General features: G+C 34.9%; 3 protein-coding genes across 6 annotated transcripts in view; 2 read left to right on the plus strand and 1 right to left on the minus strand.

Annotated features, from left to right (window-relative positions):
- On the plus strand, positions 1-12,490 carry LOC106664573 (vacuolar protein sorting-associated protein 8 homolog). The gene is made up of 23 exons (XM_014390422.2): positions 1-459; positions 516-644; positions 697-867; positions 4,162-4,455; positions 4,508-4,729; positions 4,795-4,974; positions 5,031-5,282; positions 5,346-5,480; positions 5,547-5,660; positions 5,719-5,831; positions 5,892-6,051; positions 6,111-6,288; positions 6,342-6,528; positions 6,599-6,737; positions 6,794-7,017; positions 9,507-9,666; positions 10,877-11,001; positions 11,060-11,186; positions 11,255-11,368; positions 11,482-11,608; positions 11,679-11,789; positions 11,856-12,033; positions 12,095-12,490. The coding sequence occupies exons 1-23, from the start codon at positions 391-393 to the stop codon at positions 12,165-12,167; spliced, it is 3,582 nt and encodes a 1,193-aa protein (XP_014245908.1). The 5' UTR covers positions 1-390; the 3' UTR covers positions 12,168-12,490.
- The window catches only part of LOC106664568 (serine/arginine repetitive matrix protein 2-like), a 22,417-nt gene continuing 10,564 nt past the window's right edge, over positions 12,486-24,338 (minus strand). Inside the window, exons 2-9 of one of the 4 annotated variants that reach the window (XM_024224729.1) lie at positions 24,094-24,141; positions 18,547-18,732; positions 18,309-18,479; positions 18,009-18,251; positions 17,889-17,947; positions 17,349-17,470; positions 15,961-16,173; positions 12,486-14,745 (exon numbers count right to left, since the gene is read on the minus strand). In XM_024224729.1, coding sequence (XP_024080497.1) covers positions 12,767-14,745; positions 15,961-16,173; positions 17,349-17,470; positions 17,889-17,947; positions 18,009-18,251; positions 18,309-18,479; positions 18,547-18,732; positions 24,094-24,141 — 3,021 coding nt within the window. In that variant the 3' untranslated portion in view covers positions 12,486-12,766. The other 3 variants (XM_024224731.1, XM_024224732.1, XM_024224730.1) reach the window with 3 other exon arrangements.
- The window catches only part of LOC106664569, a 5,368-nt gene continuing 816 nt past the window's right edge, over positions 19,787-24,338 (plus strand). Inside the window, exon 1 of the mRNA XM_014390415.2 lies at positions 19,787-21,128. Coding sequence (XP_014245901.1) covers positions 20,943-21,128 — 186 coding nt within the window. The 5' untranslated portion in view covers positions 19,787-20,942. The remainder of the gene's footprint in view (positions 21,129-24,338) is intronic.

The following is a 24,338-nucleotide window of genomic DNA, read 5'->3' on the forward strand; positions in this document are numbered from 1 at the left end:
ATTGTTTGAATGAATGGATCCTAAAAGGGTTATTTTTAATTTATCTGTAGTGCGCCCCTCCCATCAGGGTCGGGGGTTTTGAGTTTATAAACATAGCTAGATTGGGCAAAAATTTGTTTCAATTTGAAAAATTCAAAATTTTGACTAAAGCTCCCATGCAGGACTTTTGTCAGGAAGTCGAGAAACATCGGTTAAAGTTGATTTCTGTTATTTGTTGACACTTTAATCTCCCCCTGCTGATAGTGTGAAGTCTATAAGTCTGTTATCAGCGATAACAAGAAACAGGAGTAAAGAATTTATCGATGGACTAAAAGCGGTGGGCTTTTGACTTTTTTTGCCGAGTCGGGACGTCGAATAAAGTCGAAACGATGCTGATCATTTGAAAGGAAAATGACTACCAACGGGGAAGTGGATACCGGGCTTTTGGTGCCGGATCTGCTGGACCTCGATTTGTCCGAGGTGAGACGGTTTCCTCTTAGCCCGTGATTTATCTTTGACCGGATTTTAATTTACAGGCTGAAGACAAGGAATTCAACGTACCGTCTGCTGCGAAAACAAAGCGGAAATTAGCCGGGAACCTTTTGAACGACGATGAGTCTTCTCTGATCAGCGAAGAAGACCTTCCGAACTACTTGCCGCCTGATGTAAGTTACATTGATGCTTTTCCTGTAAAAATATTCACTCGTGTGTTTACAGCTCGTGCCTACAAGCTACGATGACAAGGGCGACTGCAGCTCAGTTAGCAGCGTTGGCAGCAAAAGCGGCCAACATACAAGCAGTGCGCAACAGAAGAAGGTCATCCAGGCTGCAAGCATACTCCGTCATGTCATTCTCAGGGCTGTCTCATCCCAGCTGCATCCGAACATTGTACAGTATTCACTTCATTCCAATTACAATAAACATTTGTATATACGTATGTTGTTATTTATCTTAAGGAGTATTATGATGACTGTAGAACATGCTTTGATAGAAAGTGTTCTTTGGAATGATGCCGAACCATATTCAATATCTAATTGTGAGGGTTTGTTTTGGTCATAAAACATACTACACATTTTGTGTTATAGTAGTTGTTTTTATTGAATTTGTAAAAAGCACAAATACCTGAAGTTTGGTCATTTTGGTTATCAGAAGTTACTAGCAAAAAATGCGATCATGATGACCAATGCCCAGTAACGGATTGGGTACAGAAAAAAGAAGACCAGCAAGAAAAGGCAGACCAAAATGATCAGAAATGACCAAATTACGGGTTCATTAGACTCCATGAAGAAATATCACACAATGACAGTTCCTTATTGTCTTTGGTTATTTTATTGAACTTGTAAAAAGTAGAAGAGCCTGAAGTTGGGTCATTTTGGCCATTAAAGGCTACTAGAAATAAAAGGCAGACGAAAATGACCAGAAATGACCAAATTACATGTTCATCAGACCCCATGAAGAAATATCACAAAATGTCCAGCTCCTCGTTGTCCTAGGTTGTTTTATTGAATCTTTAAAAATTAGATGTGCCAGAAGTTTGGTCATTTTGGTTATTGAAGGCAAACAGTTCAATTGTTTAACTCACAAAAACAAATGAAAATTTCATAAATGTTCAAGTGAAGTTTAAAAAAAAACACTTTTCAGAATGAATCCACTTGATTAAAATTATATTTTTTCTAGTTGTTGTGTAGTAATTAAAATTTGAAATCTGATGAATATGCTTGTAAAAACATTGATTTTTTAAAATTTTATTTTTAGTTTTAGCAGTTCTGTTAATGTGTTCATTTAATCTCACTAATTGGTCAGGGTTATAAGCAAGGTGAATCAGAGACAACACAAACTCAGTCAGTCCGTGTACTTTTACATATTGATTAAATAAAATAATCAGTATATTGTTATTGTGAGATTTCCTCCTGTGGATTGCAGGGTGATGAACCTGGAATTTGGTAGAAACTGATCCTTATGGTCTGTCTATCCCCACTGAATTGGTCTGATATGTTTTGGCTTTTTGCCATCTTTAATGTGTCTGGTTTAAAAAAAAAAAAAATATTTATTTTTTGTTTGCTGGCAGGTCATAGCTGGCACACAACATTTTTGCTTTCTGCAGTTTTAATATTTCTGCATTAGTCTATGTATTCAATGCTTATTTTATGGTTGCAATGACCTGGGACACACCTGCATCCTTCACATACCAACATTTGGTATTCACCAATAACTAGTTACAACATGCTAATAAATACACTCATTCATCTACTTACACGCTATACAATTAATAATAAATCAAGGGGTACTTGATATTCTGGCGATGACCACTCCTCTCATTTATATTATAAGACTATAATATAAATAATATATAATAAAACCCCTTGCATCCACATCAATCACGCTAATAAATACTCTCATTTGTTGGCACACATGCTATACTATGTACAAATGTGAGATAAATAGGGGGGACACCAAGGTACTTAATATTCTGCTGTTGACCACTCCTCTCATCTATTCCAAAAACGACTAAACCTAGATGATATGACAGACCGTCAAAGTACTTGGATATACTTCAAACGGCCTTTTCTCATTCATACCCATTAATCCAGCATTCTCGCTAATAAATACATTCATTCATATTGCAAAGGGGCAGATTGTAGTAAGTCATACGCTTTCACTACTTGTAATACTCCAATAAATTCTGCTGTTAGTCACTGTTATGCGCCCAGGCTTTTAACCCCTCGGGTCCTCGTCGCCCGCCCTGCGTAATATATATAACTGTTATGCGATGTTCTTTTCATCTGGGGGTAGGCTAGACATCAATTTATAATATTTTATTTTCTCACATTCCACCAGTATGTGACGTACTGTCATTGGCTTATCACCCTGTGGACATTGTCTCTGTTAACCGTCCTCCAGAAGGTAGCCATGGGTGATACTCATGTGGTGACCTTATCCTGTATGTGTTGCTGCCATTTAAAATTAGTCACACATGAGACGGCTGAAGATGGTGAAATGCCGAAACGTCCATAATAGATCAATCCAGCTAGGATAGGTAGACCAAAATGATCAGTAACCAAATTACAGTGTTATCATGTTGGGGTTTACTTTCTGAATGAATTGGCCCAGAACAGTGAGGATAGGCAGGAAAAAAAATTGAAACAACAAAATTAAAGGTTGATCACCCACCCTCACAGACCTCATCAGAAGACCTAAAAATAAATTCCTTGGGTTTCTTTTCAGGAACTAGACAACCATCGAACTCATTTTTTTTATTGATAACGATTTTGGGGGCATCAATAAAAAGAATATGTGTTTGTTGGTTTAGTTCCTGAAAAGAGATGCAAGAAATATAAAAATCAACAACCGAATAAAAGAGTAAAAAATAAAAAAATAAATTGATTATATTTTTTAATTAAGGAGACTGTGTTGGCCATTTTGATTGTTTGTAGTATGAAAAATGTATTGTAAAGAGGTTTGACTTGTCTGTTACACCCAATGGGTAGTTTGATATTAACTCCATTAGGATTATTTTCTTTATTACTATTTTTTTCACATTTTGGAATGTGTTCTTTAAAATCTATTCCATTAATTTAGTAAATTTGTTACAAAATAATTTATTGTTAGAGCTACTCTTCTTGAACAGTCTTTCTATAATTGTTGATTTATATCCACCAGATCAAAAATCAAGGTACAGGTTAATTCGTACTTGTATTTGTTTGTAATTCATTTAAGCAGCGCAGGCGAACCAGACGAGGATAAGAGCCAGGCAGAAGGCGACCTTTAGGTCTTTCGTTCATATTTTAATATATCAAATTTTAGAGGGGTGTAAGTATATGAGCAGCTAAACCCCTTTCACCCAGGGTTTTAGAAAATAAAGAAACCAGCCATGCCTGTCTTCCCGAGCCAGCAGGCGTTTTCTCGCGTTGTAAAACAATTTTGAAAACTTGTGATTTCCTCCTTTAGTCTGCATCTAACTGTAATTAAATCCTAATGGAACATCCTAGTCTGCTTACCCTCATTTGACTGGCACAGACACACTGAAGATGTCAAAATGTGACAGACCAACCCTTTGAAGACAGGCAGACTAAGATTGGTTAGGATCGAAAACTGTCAGATTTTTAAGATTTTCTAGGCAAACAGATTAACTAGGAATTTTTCAACTGAGTTTTTGATTGACATTGTATTCACTATTTTTAGGATGAACTTATCATCGGCACCCCTTCAGCTATGTGCGTCAGTAACCTCATAGCAGTGGGTACAACTCATGGGGTCATTATGTGCTTTGACTGCAGCCAAAGGCTCAGATGGCGACATGAGGCAGTTCGCGACCAGGGCCCTGTGACAGCGATGGCCCTCAACACGGAATCAACCCGTCTACTTGTTGGTTTTGCACGCGGAATGGTCCTCATGCTCGATGTGCAAGACGCTAAAGTATTACGTACAATTCCTCCCGAAGCTCATACTTACAATACAGCTGTCGTACATATCAAAGTAAGGATCCGATTAAAATTATTAAACTGCTTTATACTTAATTTCTGTTTAGTTTACAGATAGTCCATCTTTAGCATTACTGTCTGACAGTGGAGGATCTGTATTTGAAATCGGCCTTAAAAGAGTACTGGGCGTAAGATCATGGGAATGCAAGTGTATATTTTCTGGTAGCAGGGGCGAAGTTGTAGCTATGGAACCTCTTTTACTACAGAATCTAGCTTACCAGCATCCACTTTCCGGCTTTGTTATTGTTGCCATGGCCACTCTTTCAAAAGTAATGCAATTTTATTTATTTTTGTTAAAAAGGAAAATTTACTTTTGTTCTTTGGTGGTTTTTAGATTCTATTGGTCAGTTTACGGCCTCAAACAAGACTGTTGTACACTCAAAATATTAAAGGTGCTAGCACATCTCTTCCCCTTTTGTCATGGCAGTTTGTCGTAATTCAGGTTGCCGATACTTCTAGAGTAATGGATCCCGTTCTAGCGGTGGCCAGAAATGACACAATTTATTTTTACCAGGTACACAATAATATTTGAATTTTTTTTTTACCAACGGTTAACATAACTTTTATTAGGTGAGCTTGGAGAGAAGCGGAAAAATCGTTTGCCAAGGCTTACAATCAGTCAGCCTGCCTTATTCTCTTATTTCCTGCCACTGGCTCACGCCACGGACTGTGGCTTTGATCGACACCAACGAGACCCTCCACCTGTTTGATGTCAGGACAAAGCAGGAACTTGAAAATTTAGACTTGTCCATTGTTGAATTAGTGTACAATTCTGTTGCATTCAAAGGCTTAGCGACTGGTGGAAATGTCAGCAAAGCCATGGTATAAAAGAGGTTATTATTTTGCAAGTTTGAAAGGTAATTATTATAAAGTTTCTTTTTTTAGGCTCTTGCTGGGCAGAGAGCGGTGTACAATTCAATTTTCAGTTTTGGAAACCAACTCTTACTTCTTGGTGTTAAAACCCTTCATGTTATATCAATTCGTATTTGGGTTGAAAGGATTGACGGTCTTGTGAGAGCTGTATGTACTTCAAAAATTTGTTTTCTGCATTTACTTTATATTTGTCACAAAAACGATCGCTTTCAGCAAAAATTTGAAGACGCCCTTAAACTCGCTATGGATTTTTATGAAGAAAGAGGGAAAGCCGTCCTCGGTTTAAGAGGGGCGAGAGAAGTCAGACAAAAACTCGTCAAAGAAAAGGTAGCCGTAAAAAACTCACATGTAATAAAAATGGTGCTTAAAAAAATTGGTTTTACAGGTTATAGAGACTTTAGAAAAATTTGTTGACCATATTGTAGACGGTTCCCCTTTTATCAATTATTCCGAAGCAATTCCAACAGTTATTGAACATTGCATCGATCTTGATAGAATGTAAGTCATGCCACAAAAATATACAACAAAAACAAAAATTATATATATTATCATATCTAGGGATTTGGTATATGACAAACTTTGGAATGGCATGACTGATGGAAAAAATATTTACTTAGAAGCCATAGAATCGTCTTTAATCGACGGGAAAATAACTGACATCCCTCCAGAAATCTTGCAGAGGCTCGTGTCGTACCAGCAGAGCATGTTACGTTGGGAGGTAACCGTTTTGAAATATTTTCACTTTCTGATGTTTTAAAACCGTAACGGATTTTTCAGCAACTTGAGAGTTGCATCCAGAGAGTGGATGTCCCTTGCTTAGACATAGAACAAGTTATTCTTATATGTAAACGAGAGAATCTTTACAGCGCCCTGATTTCAGTATGGAATAGGGCTATGAACGACTATACTAGTCCAATCCACGAACTAGTCCCAAAATTAAGATTAATGGCGTCAGGTAATTAATGATCTACTTACCCTCATATATTGTACTATTTAATGTCTTTTTAGAAGAACCTAACGTTGTCAAAGAAAGAAGAAAACTCGGAAACTTGCTTCTCGTTTATATTGCTAGTTGCTTGAGCGGAGCTGTTGGTCCTGATAGAGCTGAACACGCTCGGCAACAAGTTGTTAGAGCTCTTTGTAGTCAACATAGCCAAAATGCCGATGATTGCGAGACATGTTTTCCTTATATAAGGTAGAATAATATTGAATCTGTTTTATCTGTTACTATTGAATTGATAGTTTTAAAAATATATTTATTTCAGGGGTCTTTTGGAGTTCGATACAAGAGAATTTTTAAATTCTCTAGTTATTTCTTTCTCTGATGCTTCACTTTCTACACAGATAAAGCAAAGGCTTGTAGATATAATAATCCAAGTTATGAGTGACAGCCCATCGTTTAAGGTGAAGGTCTAGGATTCGAGAGATAAGTTGGTAATTTTAAATTCGGTTTATTCTAGTGTGTCGAGATAAGTTGGGTCCTGTGCGTGCTAAACAATTCAGCAGTTGGACGAGGCCTCAGAGTGGACAGCAGTTTGTACACTGATACAATTTCAAGCCTTGTGACTGACAACAGCTGCCCGAGTGCAGACCGTCAGCAGGCTTTCCTCCAACTAGTCACTTCTGGAGCTCTGGCCGACCTCGATCATGAAACATTGTTGGAACTGGCGAAATCCGCTGATTTGTAAGTTTTCAATCAAAATAGTAAAAAACCACATTTTTTAAAATTTCATTAGGGTTGAGACAAATTGGAAAGAAAACACTCATCAGGACTTTGAAACTTTAATTAATAATTTAAAGGGTTAAGACATATGAACAAGTATTCATAATTATGAAAACTACAGTTTCAAGTATTTTTTTCTCCCACTGGTTATCCTGGAGGGAGGCATTTATTTGTTGCCCATTCCCTAGATAAGACTATGGGCAGTTTCAAGTATAATGACATATAAATTTGAGTTTATATATAGCCTTTTCCATGAAATTAGCCTTTTTAATTTCAAATGAACTATTTTTAATTTTATATTAACTATTTTTATTTTCAAATTAACCATTTTTAACTTCAAATTAACCCTTTTTAATTTCATATAAACCATTTTTAATTTCAAATTAACCTTTTTTAATTTATATACCACTTGGTAATTTCATATTAACCATTTTTATTTTCAAATTAATCATTTTTAACTTCAAATTAACCCTTTCTAATTTCAAATCAACCTTTTTTAATTTATATACCACTTAGTAATTTCGTATTAACCATTTTTATTTTCAAATTAGCCATTTTTATCTTCAAATTAACCCTTTTTAATTTCATATAAACCATTTTTAATTTCAAATTAACCTTTTTTAATTTATATACCACTTAGTAATTTCGTATTAACCATTTTTATTTTCAAATTAACTATTTTTAACTTCAAATTAACCATTTTTAATTTTGTATAAACCATTTTTAATTTCAAATTAACCATTTTTAATTTATATACCACTTAGTAATTTCATATTAACCATTTTTATTTTCAAATTAACCATGTTTAACTCCAAATTATTTAATTTGTTATAAACTATTTTTAATTTCAAATTATCTTTTTTAATTTAATATACGAATTTGTAAGTTTATATTAACCATTTTTATTTTCATATTATCCTTTTTTAATTTCAAATGAACCCTTTTTACCTTCAAACGAACCCATTTTAGTTTCAAATAAACCCTTTTTTAAATTTCAAATTGTCTTTTTTTTAAATTTCAAATTAACCATTTTTAACTTCAAATTAACACTTTTTAATTTCATATAAACCATTTTTAATTTCAAATAAACCTTTTAATTTATATACCACTTAGTAATTTCATATTAACCACTTTTAATTTCAAATTAACCTTTTTTAATTTATATACCACTTAGTAATTTCATATTAACCATTTTTAATTTCAAATTAACCTTTTTTAATTTATATACCACTTAGAATTTCATATTAACCAGTTTTATTTTCAAATTAACCATTTTTAACTTCAAATTAGTTAATTTCTTATAAACCATTTTTAATTTTAAATTATCTTTTTTAATTTTATATACCAATTTGTAATTTTATATTAACCATTTTTATTTTCATATTATCCTTTTTTAATTTCAAATGAACCCTTTTTAACTTCAAATTAACCCTTTTTAGTTTCAAATAAATCCTTTTTTTAATTTCAAATTGTCTTTTTTTAATTTCAAATTAACCTTTTTTAACTTCAAATTTAATTTTTTATATGATTTTTAAGTACAATTATTTCATATTTAAAAAAATCTCTAATTAATAATAAAAGCAGCCATCATTTTTACATTTAATTATGTGTAATTTTTAATTGTGTGAATGACAACAGTTTCACACAAAACCTATATGACACAACAAGAATAGCACCACACTTTAAGCCTTGAGTATGATCTGAATAAAGGTTGAAATGTCGTTTTTCTAAACTGTCTCATTCTTGACTACTCCTCATGACTTCAACAAATAATTTTTAATTTTAGTTGTAATTAATAATAATAATAATAATAAAGGTCTTATTTCTTATTATTTTATACTTACGCAACAATTGCAAATATACACACATTTTACTGTACAAGCTTATACTTCATACCATCTCCACAATTTTTTTATCTTAAAGAAAGGATTAATTTGAAGTAAAAAAGGATTAATTTTAAATTAAAAAGGGTTAATTTGAGATAAAAAAGGTATAATTCATAGATAAAAAGGGTTAACCTGGAGATAAAACGAGATATTTTGAATTAAAAAGGGTTAATTTGAAGTTAAAAAGGGTTAGTTTGGAAATAAAAAAAGGATAATTTGAAATTAAAATGGTTAATATGAAATTAAAAAGGGTTAATTTGAAGTTAAAAAAGGAATAATTTATGTTAAAAAAAAGATTAATTTGAAATTAAAAAGGGTTGATTTGTTGTTTAAGTTTTCAAAAGTTTAATTTGAAGTTAAAAGGTGTTAATTTGTCAGTAAAAAAAAACTAGCACCAGAGCAAATATGCTGGTGAGTTATATAGGAAAAATCAATTTTCTTCCTGATTGGACTCATCTCTGTTTTTTAATGTACAGTTAATTAGGTACTATTTTAAAGTCTCATCATTAATTATAGTTGGATTATAAATTTTAATTTTATTTTCATTTTTTGTACGCCCGTTAGCCATCAGGTGTGTGCCATTCTTCACGAAATTCGAGGGGAGTACTCTCAGGTTTTGAAGTACCACTTGGAAGACCCGACGAGGCGTGAACACGTGTTTTTGTTTATTGAACAGTCTGAGCACAGGCTGTCGATGGGAATCACTGAAGAAGACACTCTGAAGGTATATTTTATCGCAATGTTGAATTCAAAAATAAGTCCGTAGCATTTTTGAATTATTCAATTTGATCCACTTTTATGTTTTGAAGCAATGTTTATTTAGTTTGTCATTAAGTTTACAAACTCTGAAAAGAGTCAGTTTCGTTCAAGATATTGCATGTTTATACGGTGTTATGGAAAAAATAATGCACTTTTTCATTTTGTTATTTTTATTTAATACTGCAAAGGTAAAACCACTGCTCTGACTGCTTGGAAGATTTGTTGTGTGTACGGTGATAACACTTTAGGAGGAAGTGGGAGAATAATTATATTTTTATACTCCAAATCTGGGCGCTACAAGAGAATAAGTGCCGGTTGTTGAACAAAGGGTTTAAACTTGATGAAGAATAATCAATTTCTCTACTAATTTATTATATTAACAAAAAATGTAAATGAACAAAGGAGCAAAAATATATAATTTAAAAAAAGTAAATTAAAAACAAAATTGAGTTCTAGCCAGATTTTAATACTAAAACATCTATTTAAAAGAATATACACTCCACAAAAATGTGGCTCATTTTGAAATTTTGATATTTTTTATGCACTTGTTTTTTAAGTACTATTATCGTGTGTGTGGTATTTAGTAGATTATTTGGAGATCGTGAGATGTGGTCTGGTGTGGCGTAGGTTTAGAAAAACATTTTCTTTATCATGCCTGGACATCTTTTGAGATGCAACAAAAATTGCTGTAGCTTAGCTGGAAAGCTACCCCAGGCATGCACATTTGCCTGATTTTGCCCCTTTAGAGCTAACAGTAAAAAACGGCTGGCATTGGCTAATCACAAGGTGATTTTCCACCCCATCTTTGCAGACTCGCAGAAATTACTGGAGCTTGGCTTGCATCTGCTACTCTATCCACCCCATCCGCTTGACATCGCCCCTTTAGGTCTCTTATTCTAAGCTTAGCGAAATTTTATTAATGGGAAAAACTACTATGCTTGAAGATGGCACAAAATACATCGAGTTCATTACTTAAAAACATGAGAAGTTCTAGGAGGACGTAATTTCAAAATTATGTACAGAGAGTGGAACAAAATGGTTCATTATATTGTTGGTTAATTTTGTTTATAAGCGCCTTAAATTTTCAGTGAATTTATTATTAAAAAATGCTGCAGTCTTCTTTTCCGACCTGATACTTGGTGGCTAAATTCATCCATGTTTTTTTTTACAACTAGGAACTTTTACAAATTGATGCTAAACAAACAGGGCAACTTCTTGTTAGATACATTCCTCAAGCTATACCAAACATTCTACCTCAGCTGTCCAATGAACAATTATTCTACTTTCTTCAAGGAATGCTGTAAGTTTTAATTCAACCAAATTATATAAATATTTTTAAGTTTTTTATTTTATTTCAGAGAAGAAAGTGATCTGGATACAGAACTAATGACTAATTACGTGTGTTTAATGTGTACATTCGAACCTGACAAAGTTTATCAGACTGTTAAAGCGAAAACAAACATCGAGCTCGATCCAGCCATAAAGGTGCTAAATTTTCATTAAAAACTATTAAAGCGGCAATTTCAATATATCCGATTATTTGTCATGGACAGGTAGCCCATGAAAAAGGACTCGACGAGGTGACTGCAATCCTATTGGAAAGAAGCGGTGATCTTCAAGCAGCATTCAACGTACTGCTGGCAAGATTGGAAAGAGCGATAGAAAACGTAATTTTTACTTTTTTTTACTGAATCATAAGACTCATTTTTATATTGAATTTCATAATTTATCGTTCGATTTAAGTTCAAATTTATCTTTAATCGCACAATTTTTTGAATAGGGCGAGGAAGATGCGGAGAGAATGACTGAAGAACTTGTAAGCCTGGCTCAAAGAGGAAATACTGTCCTGGACTCAAAAACTTCATGGCTGCCGCTACTAATGTGCCTTTTGAAACTCAATTCTCACGGTATTTTCATAAAAACAATATCACATTACATTTTAACTAGTGTGCTATTAGATTTTTTTCTTGTAAACAGAACTCCTGCAGCGAGTGCTGAACAACGCAGATCTCAACTTGGTCTCTGAGCTCCACCTGCTCATGCAACACACACAGGGTACTTTGGGGGAACTTAGAGGCTTGATTATGGGTAAATGTTTTGTAATTCATATTCTATAGGATTTTTTATTTTTTAATCGTTGGTCATCTGCTGCAGGCCTTTTTACAAAATGCCGCGATCAAAGGAGAATGCTTGAAGCGACTAAACGCCTCCATATGTCGGGCCTTCATGGCGAGCTTGTTGATGTTTTTACGGAGGCTAAAGTAGGTTGCAGATCGCCTAGTTGCTGCAACATTTGCAAGGATCCTTTCACGGATAAATTCTGTTTATTTAGGTAAGATTTAAATGATTAACGATATGTTACAAAACTATTTGGATTTTTTTTTTTTTGACAGATGTGGTCACGGATTTCATATTGAGTGTCTACCTCCATCTATTTCCAAGTGTACAGAGTGTTTCAAAGAATAGACTTTACCCATGAAGTCAGTTCATTCCAAATTACACCTAGCCTTTTTTGTAAATATTAGTTTATGTAACCCAAGTTCCATCTGACAGAAAATTAACTTTATACATAAGACTTCATAAAAGTTATTCAACTTGTTTAATGCTTTATTTATAAATTTTTACTTTTGAAAAAGCAATCTGTGGTATTCATTTATTTAAAACACTTATACTTTTAGGTAGTTACCCTTAAAAAAGTTATACTTGTCATCTAGAATTATTTCATTATAAAAATAATTGTGTATTACTCTATGAAAAAACTTTTCTTTAAACTGGCAGCAGGGGTTTGTTATAAAATAATGTTTATAGTTGATATACGCATATGTAAATAATGAATATTGTAATTTATTGTATTTGTAATTTGCATGCAAATATATGACATGCAGTTAATATTTATCATAATACTGAAAATTAAACAATTTTGTTCCTTGTATTTTGTTACAATATAAAGAAATTAATTTATATTTATCAAATAAACTGTTTTAAAAAAACAATTTTATTTTGTATTTTTCATTGTGTATTTGTTTCTGTTTACATCATCCTTCCTAGGACTCATTTTTAAAAGGTTAATGGTTTTTATTGAAAGGTTGATTATTTTTAGAACCCTTTGGATCCGAAGAAGAACTTTTTTGTCTTTTCAAAATGGCTTTTTCCGATCGACCTTTAGAAATTTCGGAAGTGGCAGCATTCAGTGCTGGTCGACTTTCGGCCATTTTAGAAGTGGTTGTCCCCAACTTTTGTCGGCTTCCGGTGTTCAATTTTGACTGACTTCTAGACTTTTGAGGGGTGCTAGTGTTCCATTTTGGTCGACTTCTAGACAATTCAGGATTGATATTGTCCAATTTGGGCTGACTTTCAGTAACTTCATAATTGATGGTTTCCATTGTTAATTGGCTTCCAGTAATTTCAGGAGTGACATTGTCCAATTTTGGAGGACTTTCAGCCATTTTAGGAGAGGAAGTTCTCAACTTTGGTCGGCTTCCAGTGTCCAATTTTGACCGACTTTTAGACATTCGAGGAGTGCTAGTGTTCTGTTTTGGTTGAGTCCTAGACAATTCCGAATTGATAGGGTCCCATTTTGGCTGACTTTCAGTAACTTCATAACTGATAGTTTCCAATCTCAATTTGCTTTCAGTAATTTCAGGAGTGACATTGCCCAATTTTGGAGGACTTTTATTCATTTTAGGAGAGGCAGCCCTCGACTTTGGTTGGCTTCCAGTGTCCAATTTTGACCGACTTTTAGACATCCAAGGAGTGCTTGTGTTCTTTTTCGCTCGACTTTTAGACAATTCAGGATTGATAGTGTCCAATTTGGGCTGACTTTCAGTAACTTCATAATTGATGGTTTCCATTGTCAATTGGCTTTCAGTAATTTCAGGAGTGACAATGTCCAATTTTGGAGGACTTTTAGTCATTTTAGGAGAGGCAGCCCTCGACTTTGGTTGGCTTCCAGTGTCCAATTTTGACCGACTTTTAGACATCCGAGGAGTGCTAGTGTTCTTTTTCGATCGACTTTTAGACAATTCAGGATTGATAGTGTACAATTTGGGCTGACTTTCGGTACCTTCATAATTGATGGTTTCCATTGACAATTGGCTTTCAGTAATTTCAGGAGTGACAATGCCCAATTTTGGAGGACTTTTATTCATTTTAGGAGAGGTAGCCCTCGATTTTTGTCGATTTCCAGTGTCCAATTTTGACCGACTTTTAGACATTCGAGGAGTGCTAGTATTCCTTTTTGGTTGAGTCCTAGACAATTCCGAATTGATAGGGTCCCATTTTGGCTGACTTTCTGTAATTTCAGGAATGATAGTTTTCAATTTTGGTTGATTCTCAAACATTTCATGAGGAATAGTGTAAAATTTTGGCCGATTTCCAGTCAATTCAGGTGTGACAATGTTCGATTTTGGTGGGCTTATAGGAACTTGAGGGGTGATAGTGTCCAGTTTTGGTTGACTTTCAATAACTTTAGAATTGATAGTGTCCATTTTCTTTTGATTTTCAGTTTCAGGATTGGTAGTTTCCAATTTTTGTTGACTTTCACTAATACCAGGATTGATAGTGTCCAATTTTGATTGACGTTCAGCAATTTCAGAATTGATAGTGTCCAATTGGGATTGACGTCTAGTAATTTCAGAATTGATAATTTCCAATTTGGATTGAAGCTCAGTAATTTCTGGATCGACAGTGTGCAATTTCTGTTGACTTTTAGCAATCTCAGGATTGTTAATGTCCAATTTCGATTGGACTTCGATAATTTCAGAATTGATGGCGTCCAATTTGGATTGACGTCTGGTAATTTCGGAATTTATAGTGTCCAGTTTTGATTGACTTTCAGCAATTTCAGAATTTATAGTGTCCAATTTGGTTTGAAAAGAGTTCCGTTGCATTGACGGCTGATGATCTTGTGGTCTTTCCGGTTGATGTACAGGCTCATTTGAAGTCAACAGAAGATTGAGCGATGGCCTTTGCAATTCAATTTCTTTCAAGATTTGACTAAATTTGGAAATATTTGAATTTCTGTTTTTTTCATAATCATCTATTTCTGAAACCGAACTAAATTTCAATAAAATGCAAGTAAAAATAAAAGAAACGAAAAAGAAATTCTATGGCAATTAACACATTTTAATTTTATGAATTTTTTTATTTAGCCAATTAATAAAGGGTGCTATGTGGTATGAAATATCAATAATCATAATTCATAGAAACTAAGTCTGTTTGGGTAACAATCATGATCTGGCTCTCTGATGCTAAAAATGTATTAAAAATATGTTTAAAGGAATGTGGCAGCGTCAGTGAGGCGGATTGGCAGAGAAGCACTCACATATCAAGAGCACTGTCGATATGTGGCCAACGGAAGATCTGACACATAGAAAGGCATCCTCACCTGATTAAGGATAGGCATATGAGGTTGACACAAGGACACCTACTTTTGCGCCAAAGGTGTATATGTCCAGTAAATAGAGAAAGATTGCTCGATATTTCCCTCCAAATTGAAGGGTGGAATTCTTTGACTCTTTATACAGTGTGTAGGAATGCCACCCGATATGGGAATTGAGCAAGGCTGGTATCTGGGTCCCCTGTTCTGATTTCTTTCAGGAAATAGGGCTTTTTTACTGCATGTAAAGTACATAACATTGAATGTATGTAACTTGAGTGAATAGCATGCAAATTGGAAAGAAGATATTTAAGAATGGGTGAGGGTGTGAATGGCAGACTGATAACGCTGGAAGTTAAAATGATCTAGCTGGTAACCTCTGGAGTCCATCATCACCGTCTGGATGGATAAGATAGAGGTCAAACCCTGGTTTTCAAGTCCTGCTGGTATTTTAATGTAAAACAAAAGCTGGATTTATTGGTGGGCTGCGAAATGCTTAAATCTGTACAAGTGTGTATGAATGTACATATGTAGATTTGAGCTTGTATAAATCTGTAATCAGTAAGTCTGTATATATCTAATTAGAGCACAGGTGGGGACTTCTTCCTCCCTGCCGTCTCTTTAGAGTGGTTCTTTTAACTCCAAGTAATGTTTTTCTACATAATTATTTTTATTATAGGCCATTTGAAGTGCCATATTGGGGGGGATGGAGGATAAAGGTGACAAAGCAAATATAAGAGTATAAGCAGTGGAGAATTAGTAATTGGCCATTATTGGAAGGATGTTTTCGCATTCTGTCTTTGATTTTTGCAATAAATATATGTTAGTTGGCTAAGTTTGTTTACTGTTTATACAGACAATCATCTAATAAAAAATATTTACCTTGAAATAGAGAACTCAAAGTGATTGGAACGTGAGGAGTTTCTGAGAGCGTAGCTTCCTGAATTTGTGGTTTCGCCTCTTTGGAAGTTCTTTTCTTGGGTGTATTCTGAGGATTTACTAAGTGCAAGTTAGTCTTGAATATTTCAAGGTCTTTGAATTTAATATGTTTTGTTGAATCAGAAATTCTTCTTTCTTCAATTTTATCATTCGGATCTGAAAATAAACCAAATGTTCAAGAAATGCAGGAAATCCTGGAAGCAGGAGGTGATTTAATTCAATCTTTCATTATAATTTGGGCAGTGCGATGCAATTTTTTTTTCAAAATACCGCACACTGGAGAATAAAAACTTTATTAGCATGAGAATTTATATTATAACTAAATTAAGTCGACAATGACTCAGTGGGCTAAGCTTGGATTTTTGGTCACAGGTTAGAACAGTTCAAAAACATAATTGTAAAATTCTATATTTCATAAAAAAAATACATTTGTCGGATATTACTAAAAGAGTGATACAATTTTTTATTTATATATTTTTGAAAAATATTGATATTCGGTGATAAAACGACAATGTTCCGCAATACATAAACATAACTAAACTACAATACAATGACAATTTATAATACATCATAGTACAACTGGGAGTAAAATTTAACTTTTGGTTATAAGTTATAAGGAAAAGGATGTTGATTTTTGGGTACAGCAACGTTTTAAATTTTTTCTCTCTACTGGGTGTAGATTTTTTTCAAAGAAGGTATCCTATCAGTTTTTATTTTTCAAATTTACATGAACATTTTCCATTTTGATATAAAATCTCATGTATTACACAATCTCTTTTTTCAGTCCAATCTTAGAACATGGATATCAATATCACAGAAGAGAGAAGCAAAACAAGAGTTTTGAAATAAGTTCATGTTTTTAACATGGTCCAAGAAATGTTAGACAAGCTCATCAACTTTCTCTGAATTAATTTTTTACAAATGTAAAGAAAAATTAACACATTTTTAAATAAAGAAGCAATTTTTCGGAGTCTAATGTCATTTCTGCATGCTTGTATTTATTTCGCCCAATTTAATGTCTTTCAAGAAAAACATTTAGATTAAAACCATCAATCTGTGGTTGGGCGAATTGCAAGAAAATGTCCGTGAATTCTAATTGTCAACATGCCTAACATCAATTGGCCAAGAAGTTAACAAATGTTCACTAATATCAGTTGCATTGTAAAAAAATTCAAGTTTCTACTCTGAATCAGCCATCAGCCAAGTTACTTTCAGCATCCGGATCAGGAACTAGACACACAGAAATGCTTTAATTTATCCTTTATGAACTGACATAAAATAAAATAAAAAACAAAACAAGAAAGGAATGTAGCAGAGTAGTTAAAACCTGCCTGGGCTGATTTTTCTTGACAATAAATGTCCCTGTTTTTGTAATTCTGTCCCTTCTTGGTGTTCATGATTATTGGAATTTGGGTCGGTAGCCTCCTTAAAAGCACTTACTATGACAGTTTTCCTGTAACCAGACATAATTTTAGTCAAATCTAGTAAAGAAAGAAAATCAAAACACAATTTAATATTTAGTCATTACTGATCAATTCTGGTCTGCCTATCTTGTGTTGGTCTGTTAGACAGTTTTCGGCATTTGGCCATTTTCAGTCTGAAATAGGCAGACCAGAATGATTGGTATTGTTTCAATTACGGATTCATCACCCCACAGACCCCTACCACATCATAAGAAAATGAATCTTAACAAAATTAACTTAGTTTTGCCTGTCAGGAGGCTAACCTACAAAAAATACAATTTGTTTTGATGGGTGATGTTCTTTAAAGTACTTGGTCTGTACTCAGTACTCAATTTTAGAAAATTCCAAGGGATCGCTGAGCAAAAATCAGATGTTCCAATTAATTTGTATTAGAGTATTATTACTAACCATTTCTGTTGTCTCTTGACTGCTAATGTTAAGCAAATGTTCACTATGATTATGACAACCTGGAAAAGAAATTTTTATTAATATATGTAGTAAATTAACTTCTTGTCTATGAAGCATCACCTGTAATAGTGCAGTTAGTATTGAAATGGCCATTATATTCCTTTGGCTGTTCTCTACAATAAAGTTAAGTTTCATCAAGCACGAGGTACTATAAACATTCTCTAAGTTGGGTCTGGCATAGCAAATCGGTATATCACCGTCTAATGTATCCGTTTTCAAATTGATACAACACGAGATTGGAAGAGTTGGAGGGATGAACAACACAGACCATGAACTAGGGTCATCAATTCCACAACACTTTAACTAGAACAAAAGATAAAAGTGAAGTTTTTTTAAATAAGTTTATCAACTAAGCTTTACATCACGCTGGAGATCATCTAATTTCTTTCTGTCAATTTTGCTAACAGTATACACCTTTGTCGCAGATCTTAGCTGTTCCAAGCAATATTCTGGGTAACTGTGTAGTGCTCGTATTGCCATAATTCCAATTACTATCTCTACTACGATGGCAATCACAAGAAACACCATAAACTAAAACATATTAAAAAAAAAAAAAAAAAAAAGTTGGGTGATATTCCAGAGTTGTTTGTGACCTTACGGCTATGAGTAAATGATGATTCTCTCTGAAGTTTGCATACACGCCAAATGCAGAGATGATAATGATAGTTATTGCGAGAGTAAGTAGAGTGATGGGCGGTAAAAGTTGATCGTGGTCGATCCAAGGAGAGTCGCTGAACTCTTTCATGGCAAGACTCGATACGATTAGCATTGTCATACCACCCACCTAACAAAAAAGGAATAAAAATTAATACAAGTTGTACATAGAGACAGTGCATAAATGAATCATGTTGTTCAACTGTTGAACATTAGTGTAAAATTGTGAAGTCAGGTTATGATGAATTAGCTATGTCAGTTTTATGCTTTTTCTAATGAAAAGGGATATTCAATTTCAAAGATTTTCCAAGATAATTTACAAATAAAAAAACCTACATGTTCGAAAATTTTGAGAGGATGGAGTTAAATTCCATTGTGAGATTTTCTCTTGAGGTTTGCGGTGTGATGAATCGTGTAGTTTGGTCATTTTCGATAATTTTGGTGCCTCACCTTTGCTTATAACCCTAATCTGCTACAACTTATGCTTTGTGGAATCATAATTTTTATCATTTTGGGCATTAGTGTATTGATAATTTTAGATCCAATCAATGAAACATTGTTATCTTCCAGAGGGTTATGTCGGAGCCTTTCCCTGCTTATAACCCTGACCTGCAATTGAAGGTAATGCTTCAAGAATACATGGTAAATTTATAGACAGTTTTAGCATTTATTTCTTTGTGAGATTTCTCTTTGAGGTTTGCAGGTTGATGAACCTAGCGGATTTGTTGTTTCTGATCATTCCTGATTAAAACCCTGACCCACTACGACCTACTGTTTCAGAATAGTTTTTATCGATTTTTATATATTAGTGTATTAAACATTTTGCTTTAAATTAATGTCTTTTCATCCTCTTCTGAACGGGTTTTATGTGGGTTCCCTGCTTCCTTGACCCACTGTTAAAGATAAGTCTAGTACATTTGTTAAATTTATAGACGTTTTTTCTTTGATAGATTTTTATATAAGGTTTCCACGGTGATGAACTTGTTGTTTGGTTGCTTCCGATCATTTTACTTTACTCTGTGCCTCACCCTGCTTAAAACCCTAATCAACTACAACATTCACTTTTTAAAATCGTTTTATTGATTTTTGGATCTTAAAATATTAATAATTATACATTGGCCTTTTCCTATCAGTTTGGTTTGCCTATCCTCACTGCTTTGGTCTGTCAGACGTTTTGGTATTTTAACGGTCAGGGTTATAAGCAAGGTGAGACACTGACACCAAACCACAACGCACTGTATCAATTGAAAAAGGTAAAGAATATGTTTTCAGAAAATTAGACATGGTAAAGTTGATTTGGCTGCTCATATTTTATTGTGAGATTTCACTCAGAGGTCTGAGTGGTGATGGACCTGTCTGTAGTTTGGTCGGTTCATTCCTCGCGTTTTGCTTGTTTGGACTGTCAGACACGTTTCGCAATATCAAAACCCACCTAAGCAGTACACCTTATTTTTTTTCCAATTAAGCATGCAAGTTAGAGTGATGCTTTTTCCAAGCCTTATTAAGTAGGGTAGCGAATGATGAGATGATGATGAGAAGGATAATAGGAACAGAGATGTGGAATCCCCAAGCACTCCTACCACTTTTGGCTTATTGTACGCCATACTTTTTCCCAGTGAAACTTGCATGTTGAGTGATGCTTTCTTCCAAGCAGTCTTAAGCAAGGTATGGATTGTTTCATCTTCGATGTGTTTTGTGCCGGTGCCTCATCCTACATATAACCCCGATCAATCTTGCTTAATTGTCCGTATTATTAACATTTATCTTTGAAACATTATTAATAGAGGATCAAGGTTATTAACAGGGTGAGGCATTGATGCAAAGGCACCACTTAAATTGGCGAAATGTTTAAAATGATAGTTGAAAACAGTGAGGAGAGGACGACCAGAATGGTTAAACTACTAGTTCTTGGATAAATCAATCCAAATTTTGTTCCAAATATTTTTTGTTCCATATATTCCATTTACTTTTCTCTATGGTGGGATTTAATATAAGGCGCTTATCCAAAAAGTGAAACATTTTAATTTTAACACATGATATAAATAAATGGACAAATCATAACTAGACACATAACCACATAGCAAATTAATTCAGCACAGAACGATATATTTCCCCATAATCACATATTTTAAGCTTCAGCTTGCAAATGGAAATTGACCAGGTCGAGAAAGCTCACTGCAGGCGACACGACATCCCGAAGAGGAAGTGCTGATCTCATTCGGCTGCGGGCAGCTCTCCTAAATCAGAATGTCAGATACTAATCGGTCGAAAGGTGTAAAGCCCTGGTAGAAGAGGTGTAAATGACGTTCGGCCTCTCAGAGAGGACAAGAAAGCTCCAGAATGGAAGTCGAATACTACAACAGGCACAGTGAGTCGTTCAAATGGGCCAGCATCGCCACCCACGTCTTAGGCGTCGCCCACTTCACAACGGCCATCCTGTACGATTACATTTCAAAAACATACGTCCTCCAAGGGGTCAAGCAGTATTACTTTTACAGGCTGAGGTTTTTAACGCACTGGAACCTTGTAAGTAATTCATGAAACATTTGGCATAAATCATGTGGCGTGTTAATTGATCACAGGTGCTTCTTTTATAAACACGATCTTTTTTTCCGGGCTATCCCGGTCCAAGGAAGATCCGATTTCTATTGGGCCCATTATTGGTCACCTAGATCATCTCACTCCCTTAACGCAGTCCCTCGAGATGCGTTAAGAGAGTTGCTGGCTTGAGAGCTGACCGCGAACGGCGGGTGTTGCATCAGATGCAACGCGGGTTAGGGTATCAGATCCTGTTTAAATATATTTGATAATAATCATCTGAACTGCGGGGCAGCATATTTTCATTACAAGTTCAAGCCCAGCTGGGGTAAGGACTCGCAGTGGCTAAGTGGTGAGACCCGTGGTGGGTACCTAGAGAAGAGGCTGTGTTTAATTCATGGCCGTGGACCGTAGTACTTGCGTATGACCTCCGAATTACCTCCAGACCTCGTGGGAATCGGCGTATAGCCAGCGAGGAGCTATGACTGCGCTGACGACATCCCTCGAATTCGTGAGGAATGGTGGACGGGGGTGGATGCTTTTCAGTGGTGGTCGTCTGGGCTGCCTTTACAGTAAGCATGGTCGCCTCAAGGTGGTTAGAGATTCCACTAAAATCGGAACCGCGGACGGAGCGCATCCGGAGGTTACGCCGCTAGCGAAGCCCCTACACCCAGGGATATAGTTGTCGTCTCTATGTAGGGAGTGCGTGGGAGGCTTGGCCGATGCATTTCGACCACTTTTGGGTACCCCTTTACGCGCGGACCGGATAAGTGCACAACGTAAACCCACCCCGTCGGAAGGGGCAAGCGGGAGAAGTAAGCATGTCTGTCAATTAGTCTGTAGATTTGCGGGCTTCTACACTGAACCTCACGGAAGAAGCAGATTTTCCGTGCGCGGAGGTGAGTCGCTCCTAACTTGAGAATCTAAACGTGTGATAAGGCCTGATGGCTAGGTGCGCACGCTGCAACCCCAATGGGAACGCGAAAAACTACCATAAGATTTAAGTGAAGGATGATTTGACAATTAAATTAACTAAAAACAGATAACATTGTTCAAACTATAATCAATAATACAATAGCTTGGGCGTTTCTGATAATTTTAGTCTGACAGACGGGCTCTTGCCATCTTTAGCGGTGGGATTGTGTCGTCCGGGCTACAAAAAAAATTAGAACTCCTACTCCTTTGTCAAATTCAGTTACTTCAAACGTTTACTGTACATATCTCTGATTGAACTTTCTCGACAAACATTATAGACTAGAGTTACATAACTTATCACAGCAGAATGGTACATATGACATATGACAATGACAGCAAATATAAGAAGTGGTTTGGTCCCATCGACCAATGATCATAAATGACTTATTTATTCTCAAAAGGAAGATCTAGCCAATTAAACTAAGTAACTAGGAAAAATGTAATGATCCAAAAGGCCGCAGTGTTTGGGGAATAACTAATCCCACTTCATAGTATTCCATCATCACATTCATCCCGCTTAAGAAAGCTTGGAAGAAAGTTCTCCAACTTGCTTGGTTAACTGAGCAAAAGTACGGTGTTCTGTTTAGGTGGATTTTGAAATGTTGACAGTCCAAACCAGCGAGACTAGGCAGACTAAAATCGAAACGGTCCAAACCAGGTTTATCATCCTTCAGACCTCTATGAAATCTCTGAATATATATGGCGAAACGTCAATACGATTATTAATATTCTAATATTTCAAAATCGATAAAAACAACTTTGAAAAGCGTAGGCTCACTGAGTCTGAGGTAAGGTACAATTTGGACAGCTAAATCCACTTTTTGTTTCTGCAATGTCTTATTATTTGAAACTTTTTTTACTGTATTCAATCAAGATGGTTCGTTGCGTTTTGCTGTTGATGCTTTAAAATCCTTATATCCTGACATTTAAAGATGGCGAAACGCCAATTCAATTATTAATGTTCTAATGTTCCAAAATCAATGAAAATGACAACTTTGAAAAGGTTCACTGGATCAGGGTTATAAGAAGGGTGGGTGAGGCACAGATACAAACTGCAAAGCACTATATTATGTTGAATTTAGTAAAGAAAAACGTTTCAAATAAATTGACATTGCATAAAGCAACAAGTGGTTTTAGACATCTAAATTCTGCCTCACCCTGCTTATAACCCTGACCCAGTGGAATCTACGCTTCTAGAATTGTTGTTTTTAACGATTTTTGGACATTAGAATGTTAATAATCGTAAGTAGGTAATTTCCAATCCATTGGGTCTACCCACATTCACGGCTTTTGACTGTCAGATGTGTTTTTGCATTTTGACATTTGTAAAGGTCAGGTTTGTAAGCAGAGTGAGGCAGAATTTAGATATCTAAAACCACTTTTTGCTTTATGCAATGTCAATTTATTTGAAACGCTTTTCTTTACTGAATTCAACATAACTGTGCTTTGTGGATTGCGTCACATCACCATGCTTATAACCCTGATCTTTAAAGATCGCGAAATGCCGAAACATGTCTGATAGGCTAAATCAGTGAAGATAGCCATCCAATATCGATTGGAGACGAAAGTACATCATTAAAATATTCTAAGGTTCAAAAATCGATGATAACGATAATTTCGACAATCGTAGGTCTTGTTGGATTAGTGGTATAAGCAGGTTGAGGCACAATTTAGACAGCTAAATCCACTATCCTTGCAATGTCCATTTATTTGAAACGCCTTCAGTACTGTATTCAATCAATATGGCGCCTTGAGACTTGTGCCTGTGGCCTGTACCTCAACCTGCTTATAACCTTGATCATTAAATATATTAAAATGCTGAAATATCCTACAGACCAAAATCGAACCGAAATAAAGGTTCATCACCCTTCAGCCCAATGGATGAAATCTCACAGTAATGTGCATTTCGTTTAAAAATGACAGAGAAAAATGATTCAAAATTGCCAAATAACGTTGAAGACCTGTTAAAATTCATCACCTCCAGTCTGAATATTTTCGCCCTCGCACTGCCATCATCAGTGGAAACCTATTGAAAATTAATTAATTTTTAACTTCTTTTTTTGGCCAAGCAAGTCAACAAGTTTTGAAATATTACAACAGAAATTACTATTTGTTATGATTTTATGGGCAATTATTTTGACATCCATAGTCTGAATGGAAAAAATGGTGGTCTTTATCACATATTAAATTTTTTTTTTTTTTTTTTTTTTTTTTTTTTTTTTT

Source organism: Cimex lectularius, unplaced genomic scaffold (genome assembly GCF_000648675.2).
Source record: "Cimex lectularius strain Harlan isolate CLEC.00 unplaced genomic scaffold, Clec_2.1 scaffold8, whole genome shotgun sequence".
NCBI classification, from domain to species: Eukaryota; Metazoa; Arthropoda; class Insecta; order Hemiptera; family Cimicidae; genus Cimex; species Cimex lectularius.

Bases quoted from the DNA above. Each gene is read 5' to 3' on its own strand.
- LOC106664573 (XM_014390422.2), top strand. From the start codon at position 391: ATGACTACCAACGGGGAAGTGGATACCGGGCTTTTGGTGCCGGATCTG. The intron at 4,975-5,030 runs GTACACAATAAT...AACTTTTATTAG, and splicing joins ACACAATTTATTTTTACCAG to GTGAGCTTGGAGAGAAGCGG. The intron at 5,481-5,546 runs GTATGTACTTCA...GATCGCTTTCAG, and splicing joins TTGACGGTCTTGTGAGAGCT to CAAAAATTTGAAGACGCCCT.